Raw genomic sequence first — 13,425 nt, 5'->3', positions numbered from 1 at the left:
TATTAACGCAGTGCGACGCCAGATAGCTCATTACTGTATAAAAAATCTGAAACATGCAATATTTTCAGAGTACAAGATGTACGGACTGTGCTGTTTGACTGACACCTGCTTACAGCCAATTATAGCGCAGAATCATCGTCCACGTGACAGGAACGACGCGGCACTGCCACGAGAGGGGTTTATATAGGGTCAAGCGGAAGCGCTTAGTCGCCATTTCATTGCGGAGCGTTTAGTGGAAGTGCAGCGTCAACAGCGGCGAAAAATTGGATCGTAACAACACTCCGCCCTCATCCCAATGGAAGCCGCCGTCAACCCACCTCACGACAGGTAATGTCCGCAGTGTTTCGGGTCAAACTGAGGACATTTGCTGGGCTTTGTAGTCCGCGTGAGGATGGAAATTATATAATAAAAACCACATTGTTGCTACGGTGACGTTACCGTTAGCCTCAGAGTAGCAAAACAGCGCTACCTCGTCAGCCAGTCTTATGATACAGCCCGATTACGCTAGCTTACACAGGAGACTATCAACTCTGCACATATTCCTGAAGTCCTCTGAGTCTTAATATTTGCACACTGGTTTTGTGGAGCCTCTATTTCCGTTTTCTTTAGCGTTTAGCTTCTAATTAGCAGGCAAATGACAGCTGCATCTCCATCGGCTAGGTCAGCCGGGTGCTCCCCGCCGGCTGGCTGTCTGTCTGTCGTGTCATTCATTGCTCATGCAACCTGCTGTCGCTAATGTAAAACAATATCACATAAGAAAACTAGTTATAAATAACCCGTCCACTGTCCCCCCCCCCCCCCCCCCCACACACACACACAACCTCTGCTTAACTGCAACTTGGCAGTCCCAGGTGTATTGTTATATTTATAAAGCGCTGTTGCAGTCTGTCGCCGCTAGCTCGCAAGCTTAGCTTCCAGCTCGCAGCTTCTGTGCTGGTGAACAAACGCCCTGAGACTGTGGCAAAATGGCTGAAATTGCCTGATGGCCCGAGGGTTTTATCAAATTTTTAAAAATTCTTTTCAGAGCAGTGCTGTTTGATAAATGTGGCGTTTGTGTCTTTTTGGACCCCTTATGCCCGTCAGATATTGGCTTCTGTCGTTGTGAAGTAGTGTTTACAAACAGCGAGGGCGGGGCGTCCAACCACGCGATCAGCAGCTGGTGGACTGAGAGTCTTTGATCAGTTTGACTAAATAATAAAGACGGGTTGTTTAGCCTACGCTAATTTTTTCTGTTTAGTAAAAACAGAAGCTGGTTAAATGCAGGTTCAAACACTAAAGCCATAATAGTCACATGGAGCCAAGTTGATAATTAAACGGTGTTTGCGTTTTTGCACAAATTTTGCGACTTTAGTTATATTTTCTTTTACATAATCTTGTGTTCAGAGCTAATTTGGAGAAAAGCACGTTAAGTTTTAAAATGCTTTCAGTAAAACAGATATTCTGAATGTTTTTGTTCTCTCTGTGTGTTATTGGATGTATATTTGGATGATTTTTTTTTCATTTAATTGTTAAATGCTTCAAACCACTAAAGTAAGTAGAGCTTAAAAACATTTGCCTGGAAATAAAAAGGTTCTTATGTTTACTACTCTGCAAATTCCTTTTTTTCGGCACCCTTAATGCTGTTTAGTAGTTATTTGTGCTGCTTGTATTCTGTTTGATGTAGAAAACCGGCTCATAGGCTTAGCCATTGTTTGTGTGTCAGTAGGGCATGTGTGTATTAAGCTGTGGTGCTCAGATGGAGGTGAGAAAGGACCGACTTTCTGTGTCCTTTAACTACATGAACTAGGCGACCTCTGTCATCTCACGGTGCATTGAAAAGTGCTCTTTGTGGAACATGGTGTTGTTGGACTACAGCCAAACTAGAGATCATAACTTGCAGAGATGCTGATATCTCCAAAAGATTGCTTTCTTTTTAATTAACTCTCTTAAGGCCCATGGGGGAATTTGTTCTCTGCCCTGTTTATTATGGTGCATCTCCAGGGGAGACCACAGTGCTTGTGTAAGGCATTGATTGGCGTATCCTCCAATTTATTCCTTTGTGTGTGGGGAAAACCAGAGGAAACATTTTATCTGGAAAAGATAATCATGTTTATAAGTACTTATCTAGTGTGTCACTGTTGTTTGACTTTGAGGTTATTGTTTATAAGATTTATCTAGCTAAGTACAACTCTTATACTTTTTAGTAGATTCTCTGTCACAACTTGATAAAGTGCAACAGTGAAACGGTCAAAACATAGTGTTCAAAGAAACTGAACTCAGAAGAGTTTGGATAATGACTGCCAAACTTCTGAAGATTATCCAGACTGCCTGTATGTTTCTTGCTGAATTGCATATTACATGACATTGACTTTATTGCCTTATCAGCAGCATTCTTATAGGACAGTGTTGGCTGGAGATGAGATGAGCCATGCAGTCATGGCTCCCATGACAGTGCTAAAAGTTGCAACCTATTGATGAAATCCCGGTTTCCTAGATAACCATTGGGGGGGTGTCTTTTTTTTTTTTTTTTTTTTTTTCTTTATCCTCTCCCACCTTAAAAGTTTATTTACAGCCAGCCAGCTTTTTCCACATGAGGTATTAAGGTAGCATTTCTTTCCTTCTTTTCCTAGTAATGTGAATGCAGGGTCTCTTTTTTTTTTTTTAAATCATTGTCATTAATTCTTCTCCTGTGCTTTTACATCTTCCTCACTCCAGCTCTCTGGTTGGGTTGTCTGGTGGTATGATGGACCAACACACAAGCTCGGGCAAACGCATTCGTAAGCCCTCCCTGCTGTACGAGGACTTTGAGAGCCCCTCCCTACCCCACACAATGCCCCAGGGTCCCCCTGCCCCTCCACAGCCCCCAGTGAAGGATCCCACCCGACCAGGCCGCATGACAAACCAGCTGCAGTACCTCCAGAAGACCCTGATGAAGTCTCTTTGGAGGCACCACTTTGCCTGGCCTTTTCAGGAGCCCGTGGATGCCTACAAGCTTAACCTGCCGGTGGGTTGAATCCAAGTGCTTTGATAAACCACTCGGAGTTTGAATGTGTCTACTTCCAGATGCTGAGATAAATATCCAATATTCTGTATTATTTTTTGGCTATTATAAATGATCCTTTCTGGTTTGTTAATAGATGATTGTATTTCAGGTTTTTTGGGTTTTTTTTTAAAACATATTTTTAACATCTTGGGACCATTATGGAAAAGGTGTCCACACTTTAACAAGTAAACAAGTAGGATTGGTATTTCTGTAGAGCCATAAATTAAAAAGTTACTAATTAAATAAAAAAAATTTCCTTTTTTTCCAAGGATTACCATAAAATTATCAAACAACCCATGGACATGGGGACCATTAAGAAACGCTTGGAAAATAACTTCTACCGTAGTGCAAGTGAGTGCATACAGGACTTCAACACAATGTTCACCAACTGCTACATCTACAACAAGGTAGGTCAAAAGGTAAAAAAAACACATTTTTATCCATGCTATTTGTTCCATTTTAATTGATATTTGTTCCTTTCTCACAAGCTAGCATTCCCTTTGGATTGCATTTAGTAACACACTGATCTTACACTGAGCAGGCGTAGAACTGTGTTTTGTCAGCTCAGAGTGAAAAAACAAGTGTTAAAGTACAGTGTTTAACGATTTCTAGCAAACCAGTGGGGAAATCTAGCAAGATTTGGTGTTTTTTAAAATGACTTGACCAAAGTTGTGTGTATTTTTGTTAATGATCCAAGCAGAGGCACAGAAACTTTAGAGGCTATTTTTTATTTTTTATTTTAACCCTTCACCATTTCCCTTAACTTTACACAAAATGCCCTGTGATTTCTCTGCTATCCTTTATAGCAAGAGAACATGTACTACATGTGCTCCTCAGCATAACTTAAGGGAAGCAAGGGAAATTTTTAAAGTGAAAGACAAAAGGCCTAATGACTGCAGAAATGTGCTACATGTAAATAATTTTGCAAAGCAGACTCAACTCAACTTAGATATGTAAATTAAGCAATGTCTTGTGTGTAACAGATTATTTCAGTGCTTATACAAACTTACATTTTGCATTAAGTTGTCTCGTAGATGACCATATGGAGTGTCTTAGCCTGGGATTTCTATGGTGATTGTTAACATCTTTATGTGGGAAAACAGTGGTTTAATTTATATTATTCTTTATGAAATGTAAGCACTAATCTTAGGAAATTCTTTTCAAGAATCTGTAATTATCTGTTTGATCTATTTACACATAACAATCAAAAGGGATGTTTTTAAAATTGTATGAATGTTCCTGTCAGTCTGTTAATAAATATACAAAAAAATTACAAAACCTTTTATTGTTAAACTGAAATGACATTAATGCAAAAAATAGTACTTCTTATATTTTATTTGTGCTCATGTGTTGCTTTTTTTTTTCTTTTTTTTTAATTTGGTTAGCCAACAGATGACATTGTGCTGATGGCCCAATCCCTAGAGAAGATTTTTCTTCAGAAGGTGGCCCAGATGCCCGAAGAGGAAGTTGAACTTCCTCCTCCAGCTCCTCGGAACAAAAACAGCAGGGGAAGAGGTCGTAAATCTTCTGGTAAGTTGGGATGGAAATCGAGAACCGGTTCTACCAAGAACTGGTTCCTGGTAGTCGAATTCTTCAGAATCGTTAGTCTGCTTGCCTATCGATCCCGGTTATCGGTTCTTCTACTTGCGCTACAATTATCTGATTTCAGTTGTCGGAGGTGGAGAATAGCTGGGCAGTTTACTGCAAATATGCTGGTGTGAGTGACTGTAGCCTCAGGTTTATATTGTTAAAGGGTCATTATGAGATGGTGCGTTTAGGGTCATTTTACAGAGTAGGATGAAAGTAATGTTATGAGTAGCATAATAAATTATTTTCTCTGTGAGTAATTTAGGTAACTTAGTCATTACTTTTAATAAAAGTGTTCCGTGTAATATGTGTAATACATTACTTTTTTTGAGTAATGACCCAACACTGGTCACAACAAAGAGGCAAAATACATCCAACAAGTGCAAACATTTGACCACACAACGTACAATTAATTTGCACAAATGTAATGTCTTTATGCTGCTTAGTGATGGTGGTAACTTTCAGAGCCAAGCTTGTGAGAACCCAGAATTGATCAAAAAATTGATAAGGAATCAATAAGTTATATTGATAATGGAACCAGAATCACTAAATTCTTATCCAAAATTCCCATTTCTACCTGTAAGTGTGAAAATCATGATACAGGCTTCTAGAGTTTCATATTGTCTTTATTCCAATTTACTGCTGATTTAATTTGTTTGAGCCATATTTTAGCAATTACAGATGTTAAGATGTATTTATTTATTTGCAGGAAGGTATTATGAAAGCAACATTTATGATTGAAGTGGTGTTGTTGTGTAGCTGAATTGCAACTCTTAAATTTAATATCCCTTATCTACCAGCATCAAGGGCTCAGCAGGTGCCAGCAGTGTCCCAGTCGGCCTACTCCCCCTCATCCTCAGACACAGGGGATTCCATGCTGGCCAACTCTCCCCAGACTGTGCTAACTAAAAGCCTGCCACCAGCTAACATTATGGGTTTGCCTCCTACACAGCCCACAACCAAGGTATGTAAGACAGAATGCTGATTAGAATAATTTGCATATCTAGAATTTAGCATGCACAATCGATGTTGAAACACTTAAGTTCCTTTTTAACAGCACTAAATGTAAAAATAAACCATCTTTTTTTAATGATTTAGTATTTCAGTTGTGAGGATTATAAGCCGTGTAACAAAGCCATAATAAAGTGATCACAACAATTTCCAACTTTTTCTTTCTACAGAAGAAAGGTGTAAAACGCAAAGCAGATACCACCACACCCTCTACCATGGGCTTCACTACTGTGGGCATGTCAGGAACGCCGCACATGGTGGGCTTGGGGAAAGGGGGACACGGGGGTCAAATCCATGACACGTCCATGCACACGGTCTCCTCAATGGGAAGCATAAGCTTGGAGACCCCACCTGGGATTGGGCTCGTCAGGAGTCCTGGAGGTCCTGTCCTGCTCCAGCCAATGATGGCTGGCACTGGACGCAGAGTTGGCAGCGGACGCCCCATCAAACCCCCCAAGAAGGACTTGCCCGATTCTGTTCAACCTCAGCCCTCAAGAAAGGGAAAACTCAGCCCGCAGCTGAGGTACTGCAGTGGGCTGCTGAAGGACATGTTATCAAAGAAACATGCTGCGTATGCATGGCCTTTCTACACACCTGTGGATGCAGCTGCACTCGGACTTCATGACTATCACGATATCATCAAGTGTCCTATGGACCTCAGCACCATCAAGGTGACTTTGAATGCGTGAAAGTGTGCTCGCAGTACTATAATAGTAATATTTCTTTTTACTAAACATACCATGTTGAAAATGATAAAACACAGAAGGAAGAATGGGTAAGGATTTTAAGTGTGAATGTAAAATGCAGTGGGGAAAATAAGAAAAAAATCTTCTATTAAAATCTAATAAAAATGTCCATTTCCTGTTTTTTACAATCAGAGGAAGATGGACTGTCGTGAGTACAGAGATGCTCAACAGTTTGCCAGTGATGTAAGACTGATGTTCTCCAACTGCTACAAGTACAATCCACCTGATCACGATGTTGTGGGGATGGCACGGAAACTACAGGTGAGCAGTAGTTACACGGACCAGGTGCCCTCACGCAGGCTTTTTCAGTTATATTTGCTACTTTATTACTCCCTTTCCTCCTTTCTTACCATTTAACTTTTTTTTTTTTTTTTTTCCCCCCCAATTCCTCAGGATGTCTTTGAGTTCCGTTTCGCCAAGATGCCAGATGAACCACACATGGAGCACACAGCCATGTCCATGAGTGGGCATCAAACATCCTCTTCATCATCTTCCTCCTCCTCATCCTCCTCATCTTCCTCCACCTCTGAGAGTGAGCCTAGCAGTGAGAGTGAGGAGAGTGAGAGCAGCCCAAGCTCAGACAGCGAGGAGGAGCGAGCACATCGCTTGGCTGAATTACAGGACCAGGTGTGCACACAAGTAAGATATTGAGTAGCTACTATTGAGGTATTGGAGGGTCTTTGTTGCTTCAAACTAAACGTGGAAACAAAAACGTCTTTAATTTGTATATTTTTCTCAGCTCCGAGCCGTGCATGAGCAGCTAGCTGCTCTCTCCCAAGGCCCCATCGTCAAGCCCAAGAAGAAAAAGGAGAAAAAGGACAAAAAGGAGAAGAAGAAGAAGAAAAAGCTGGAGAAGCGAAATCGAGGAGTCCGAAGCAGAGCAGGCTCTGAGGAATGGAAGATGCCCAGCAAGTTGAAGAGCAAATCTGCCAAAGCAGGTGGCTCCCAGCCCAAGAAAAGCCAGGGGAAGAAGAGTAACAAGAACAGCAAGTTAGTATAAATAGTGAACCACCACACCAGTTTTTTTTTTTGTTTGTTTTTTGTTTGTTTGTTTGTTTTTTAACTTGATCTCATCTTCATCATCCTTCCTTTTTGGGGTTTAGTGAAACAAATAATTGTACTGTTCAACCAGTTAAATGTTTTGAATGCAAAACAGCTGATAGCTGTGCTCTTCTGTTATTTCAGGACTTCAAAGAAGCCTTTCTACCCTCCACTTGCCACTTCTATGTTACCACACTATGACTCGGAGGAAGAGGAAGAGATTGTGCCCATGTCATACGATGAGAAGCGCCAGCTAAGCCTCGACATCAACAAGTTACCAGGCGAGAAGCTGGGTCGTGTGGTCCACATCATACAGTCCAGGGAGCCCTCACTGAGGGACACCAACCCTGAGGAGATTGAGATTGACTTTGAAACACTCAAACCATCCACACTGAAAGAGCTCGAGCGCTACGTGATGACATGTCTGAGGAAGAAGCCCCGTAAGCCGTATGCTGAACAAGGTAGATAAAATGACCACCAAGACAACGCCAGCATATTCCTGTTTAGCAATATCTTGGATGTTTTTGTAATTGACAAGTTAATGAGTGTCAGAACATACTATCAGTACCTAACATGTGGCATATGTTAAAGTCTGTAATGGCTAAGTACATCTTAGCATGTAGGAAAAAATAGACTGTTAAACTTGGAGAGTAAAGTTGATGATGAAGAAAGAATCAGTAGTTTTGACTCATGCAGCCACACACGGAGGGCAATTATATATTCTTGTTAAGGGCTGATAGCCACGTCTGGGTCCAAATGCCCCTTCAGTTCCCAAAGTCAAACAACATGATGCAGTGTTGAGGTTAAATGGCACAAATGCTTTTGATTCCTGAAAGTTAACAGTATAGTTGCTCTCACAGTTGATATAATTAAATTCTTGGAAAGAGGCTTTACAAGACTGAGTGGATACTTTCTGCCTCTGCATTTCTAAACCTAGTATGTATTGTACTGCTGTAACTAAACAAGTTTGCAATTAGTATTACATTTATTCGACATCAAAAACAAGAACCTAGTAGTTTTGGGTTTTTGGGGTTTTTTTCTCTCCATCTTTATTTATACAGATAAATCTCATTAAGACATGGGGTCTCATTTTCAAGAGTGACCTGTTTTAAATACCCGTACAACACTACAGCACATTAAAGTCATTACACACTATAGTCATTACACTTGATATAACCAATTAACTGGTAAAATACAACTTAAAAAAAAAACAAAACAGTAGCAATAAAACATAAGAACAGGAACAGCCATCCAGTGATAGTTTCTCCATTATCCTTGGAATTTATTTAAAACCCCTTAGTTCAGTTAAGTTGCACAGCTTCAGATCGTGTTGTAATTTGTTCCAAGTATAAGGATCATTGTAAGAAAATGCCTTTTTCCCAACTTCTGTGCGTACTGAAGGAACAGTGAATGTAATAAAAGCTTGTGAGCGGAGGCTTTAGTTACTCTTTAGTTACAGGTGACACATAGTAAGTTAGATACACTTGTAGTAAACAAATTACTGATTTATGACTGGAAATGTACTAATGCAACAGTCTGTGGGTGGACAGTGAATGCCAGTTATCCAAAGAGTATGAAGTACAATGGTTGGTAAGAGTTTTACATCCTGTGATGAACCTCAGTGCTCCATGATAAACAGCATCCAACATCTGTAAAGAGCTAACAGGAACGTTCATAGTGGTTGGTGCTTAACCACAAACGATACAGAAGTAGATATGTAGAAAAAATAATGTATATTTAAAAAAAATAAAAAATAAAAATAAAAAAACCTTAATCAGTGCCATGTAAGTTTGGACTTGGAAACGGTGGTACACTAGTTTTAATGTAGGAAAAATAACAGTTTTGCTGCACACAAATATCTGGTTTTCATGACAATAGTGTGTAATATTTCCCTGACTGGACTGACAAGAGAAATAAAACTGCAGCAGAGGATTACGCCTATCTGACAGGCATGTGGTTTTGTTTAACCAGTTTAACCACATCACCTTGGTGTTGCACTCAAATCTGTCTATCTAGCGCCCTCCTTCATGTCTGTCAGTGACAGAGAGGCTAGGTTTCCTCTTGACATCAAGTTCTGCATTGATGTGTATTTGATTAGCTCTTTGGCTACACAGAATGAAAACTTGACGGGGAAAGGCCAGAGTCTATGGAGACAGACTTAAGACTTGCAGTCTTAATTTCACTACAAATCATTTCTTTGTATGTTATAACTTCTCTCTGCAGCAGATGCTAAGCTAAAGCACCAACAAAGTGAATAGAAGTAGCTAAAGTTGATGGTTTCTCCAAATATTTGACGCTGCCCCCTGGTGACTGGGCACAACTACAGCATGTAGATATGACTGCAGAGCTCAGCGTAGCACTGACTTATTACCAGAGCACTACTAAGCTGCTACTTAAAATTAGTAAAGAAAGCAAGAAATTTAATCTCTGTATTTAACTTAACACTACTCAGTACTGACTTATTAATGGTGTGACACAGTATACTTGCCACTGTATTTCTGTATGGTCCCCAGCTTTGTAACAACCTTTTTATCATCTTATATTGCAGCAGCAAAGAAAGGCAGCATTGGCAAGTCTAAAGAGGAGCTGACCTTGGAGAAGAGGAGGGAGCTAGAGAGGAGGCTGCAAGATGTCAGCGGACAACTCAATTCAGTCAAGAAACCCACGAAACCTAAAGGTAAGCTCTCACATCATCACATTTCTGTGCAAACATGTCTGGTTTTCAGGAGCAACTTACAGTTTCTCTAAGTTACTCAAATACTGTGCACTTCAATAATTCAGCGAAGATGGCACAGCGTTTCAAGTGTAGAGTTGGCCTTTGCTCCCTGTGCGACTTCCCTCAAGTACTCCAGACATGCATGTCAGGTTAAATAGTGATTCTAAATTGGGAGAGACAGAACGGTTGGATTTGACTTGTGTTCTAGTTTGTGTAGTCGGGACAGACAGTCTGTTCATATAATGTTATACTTAGTAAAAAAACTACCTTAAAAATCCCTCTGAGATGTAAATGTGTTTTGGTTGTGTAAATCTACAGTAAGCCATCATAATAATATGCAACGGTGTGTGTGTGTGTGTGTGTGTGTGTGTGTGTGTGTGTGTGTGTGTGTGTGTGTGTGTGTGTGTGTGTCTGAGACTTTTGCTGATCATTAGAAAACCAGTTTGTTTATTTAAAGTGTGGACAGGGCTTTTGTTTCGCTTATCTGCATACCATAATGGGCTTTTATTTGAGGAACACTTGTAGGGGTTTTCTTTGTATTATTTTAGGGTCTTAACCTTAAAATAACAGGCAACTGTTGTTGTGATTTGGCGCTATATAAATACAATTGAATTGAAAATTGAATTTCATTAAAGTATCTTCTTCTCTCCTGCTGCTTAAAGATTGTATAAAGAGTAAGAACATTCATCAGCCTGCAAATGCATTAGTAGCAGGGAGGGATTAAACTGGGAGCGTAGATCAGAATGAGGGAGAAAAATGGCAAAGTATTTAAACACCATGATTGTGTGCTGAAGCGGGATGCATAGTATTAGACATGTGTGCGACTGTACCCCCACAAGCAGGAATTTAGAAAGCGTTGAGCTAAAACATACATTTTAAACCGTGTGCACACACTTTCTAGAGCGATTCAAGCCTATTATGGTGATGTTTAAACTATATTTAAGGCTGTACATCTTAAGGTTTTCCCTCTTTTGATTTGCAAAAGAGGACAATATGTACAGCTGGCGTTAGATGGAAAGAAGATACTATTTCTGTGTTTACACAGATTAAGTTGTGAATCTAGAGTTTTATGCATCAGGCCCCTGGAGTTTATCCATCTTTCCACCCTGTGTGTATTTGAGTTACAGCTTTAACTTCTGTTTACATGTTATCCCCTGGCCATTATATCACATCTGGCTATAAATAAGCTATTCTTTTGTTTTAGGAAACTTTGGTTCCAGTGGTTCGCACTCTCCATCACTAGACTGTAGAAGCAGAATTGTCTGTAAAAACCAGATGAAATGTGTGAGGTTTTGCACGTATGGGCTGTTTTGGCAACGAAGCTAAGAGAAACACTTCAGTGCTTTCTTCGTTTTCACACAGGTGCATCCATTAAACATTGTTCTCTTTGCTATTTTCTCCTCAGTGGAAAAGCCGAGTGCAGTGGAGACTCACGCCCAGCCATCACGCCTCAGCGGAAGCAGCTCCAGCTCAGACTCATCCTCTTCCTCCTCCTCATCCTCTTCCTCAGACAGCAGTGATTCAGACTCGAGTTGAGATTGTTAGCAAAAAACTAAGAAGTCAAACGCTAATATCTCAGGGACTTGGGCTGGCCCAGGACACATCACGCCCTGAAGCGATAGTTGGCTGAGATTGAACACTACAACAAAAACACTCCAAATGGACTCCTGTAATCCTGTAATGTTTTGAATGTTGGACTGAGGGATGTGGAACAATGTCTTTGTGGATTGTTGTAGAACCCAAACACTAAATGCCTTGTTCTCTCCTTCCTTCCCTTTGTAAATACTTGTACAAATTTATGTTTCTTTTATAAAGAAGATTTTTATGGGGATCCCTGAAGAGGGAGGTGGAGTAATAATTTAAAAAATTGATGTGGAAAGACAGGCCTGACTGAAAAATCGGTTTGGCTGGCCTTACACTGTCTCCTTTTTGGTGAAAGAATGGAAGAGTGTCATATTTTATTTTTTTTCTCCTCCCACCCACATTTCCTCAGATGTTACTGGAATTGAAACCAGCAACCTTTTGGTCTCAAGCCTTGCTTTTCTAACATAATTTTAGATGAACCCCTAGACTCAGCCTTAATGATTGTTCATAACGGTTACAATATTTGGAGAAATCCAATACTGTTCACAGATCTGGCAGCCTCTGAGCTGCGTTTCAAAGCATGCCTATGGGATCTTCCATATTCAGGTCAGAATTTAAAGTTTGAGATTTAGATTTCTCTGTTATGTTTACATAAGTTCTCAGTTTAACAATAACATTTATGCTGCAGTCTGTTTTAGTACAGTATAGAGTAACAGTTTAATGTACTATAAATACAAAGTTTAGCAGCTAAGATAGATATTCATTCAGTTTGTACAGAGTTTTGTGGCTGCACTGTTCTCCTAAAAAGCCACCAGCTATTTTAAGACCGACAAGTCTTATAAACACGTCTCTAGCTGAACTCATTTCTTACAACTTACTTGTTTTCATTCTTCATTACATCAAACAGTAACTCGAGTGTCCGTCTATTTCTGAGCTGAAAGCAAGCTGCTGAATGTTATCATGTTACAGTTTCTAATTTCCATATTAATTTCCTGAGCATCTAAAGTATTGCATTACCATTTCTTGCAGACCTCTGTAGCACTTGAAAACACTGGCTGCTAAGCGCTGACTGGAACAAATAGTGACGACTGATTAAACTGAAGCTGAAAACAACACGTTTCCTGTAAACCGATAGGAGAGCCCTCATTGTACATGCATAGTTGAAGCTGTTGATGAATGTTCAGTAAAGATATGCTTGTATATAATTCAGCTGTATTTGCTGTTGCACAAACTAATGTATTTCTGCTGTTTAGTCTCCTTTTTTCTCCTTCCAGTTACCCTTTTTGCTTTTTTTTTATTTTTAAGAAAATAACATGTTATCTCTCATTCCAGTTAATTGTCTTGGTTGTTTTCTGAAGAGGATTCAAATGCTGCCTCTCAGAAGCAAACCTTTCATTTGACAGGTGTTTATTAAAAATAACTTCTGTAGAACAAATGTGAGATGTGGGAGTTTTTCTTTGAAGCTTGTTAGCTACGCAGCTGCAATAACTGCATATGGATAAAGTTGATCAGACAAACCAAAAAGCTTTGGGAAAGCTTTATTTTTTATTATTTTTTATATTTTATTAATTTTTATTAATAATATAAATATTAATTTTATTCATAATAAATATTTTATTTTATTTTGTTAAGCGATGCGACAATCAGTGAGCAGCAGTGTGGCTTCATGTTTTGAGAGCATTGGTTTGGGTGATGAACAGGTTAAGAGCATATTTGTG

At 39.7% G+C, this 13,425-nt stretch overlaps 1 protein-coding gene across 7 annotated transcripts; it reads left to right on the top strand.

Moving 5' to 3' along the window:
- Positions 1-221: 221 nt before the first annotated feature.
- Positions 222-13,142, top strand: brd2b (bromodomain containing 2b). Of its 7 annotated transcripts, none has more exons than XM_063484985.2 (12): positions 222-327; positions 2,695-2,983; positions 3,292-3,429; positions 4,408-4,552; positions 5,410-5,573; positions 5,791-6,291; positions 6,499-6,627; positions 6,760-6,993; positions 7,106-7,356; positions 7,552-7,868; positions 9,959-10,084; positions 11,529-13,142. In XM_063484985.2, the coding sequence occupies exons 1-12, from the start codon at positions 296-298 to the stop codon at positions 11,657-11,659; spliced, it is 2,457 nt and encodes an 818-aa protein (XP_063341055.1). In that variant the 5' UTR covers positions 222-295; the 3' UTR covers positions 11,660-13,142. The 7 variants fall into 7 exon arrangements, with proteins under 7 accessions (XP_063341055.1, XP_063341053.1, XP_063341051.1 ...); XM_063484983.2 differs by having other exon boundaries at positions 6,760-7,005; XM_063484981.2 differs by having other exon boundaries at positions 6,760-7,005; positions 9,956-10,084.
- Positions 13,143-13,425: the final 283 nt, after the last annotated feature.

This window comes from Pelmatolapia mariae, linkage group LG10_11, assembly GCF_036321145.2.
Source record: "Pelmatolapia mariae isolate MD_Pm_ZW linkage group LG10_11, Pm_UMD_F_2, whole genome shotgun sequence".
Classification (NCBI taxonomy): domain Eukaryota; kingdom Metazoa; phylum Chordata; class Actinopteri; order Cichliformes; family Cichlidae; genus Pelmatolapia; species Pelmatolapia mariae.
Note: the sequence above shows the minus strand (reverse complement) of the source record. Positions and strands in the feature narration are given on the sequence as shown.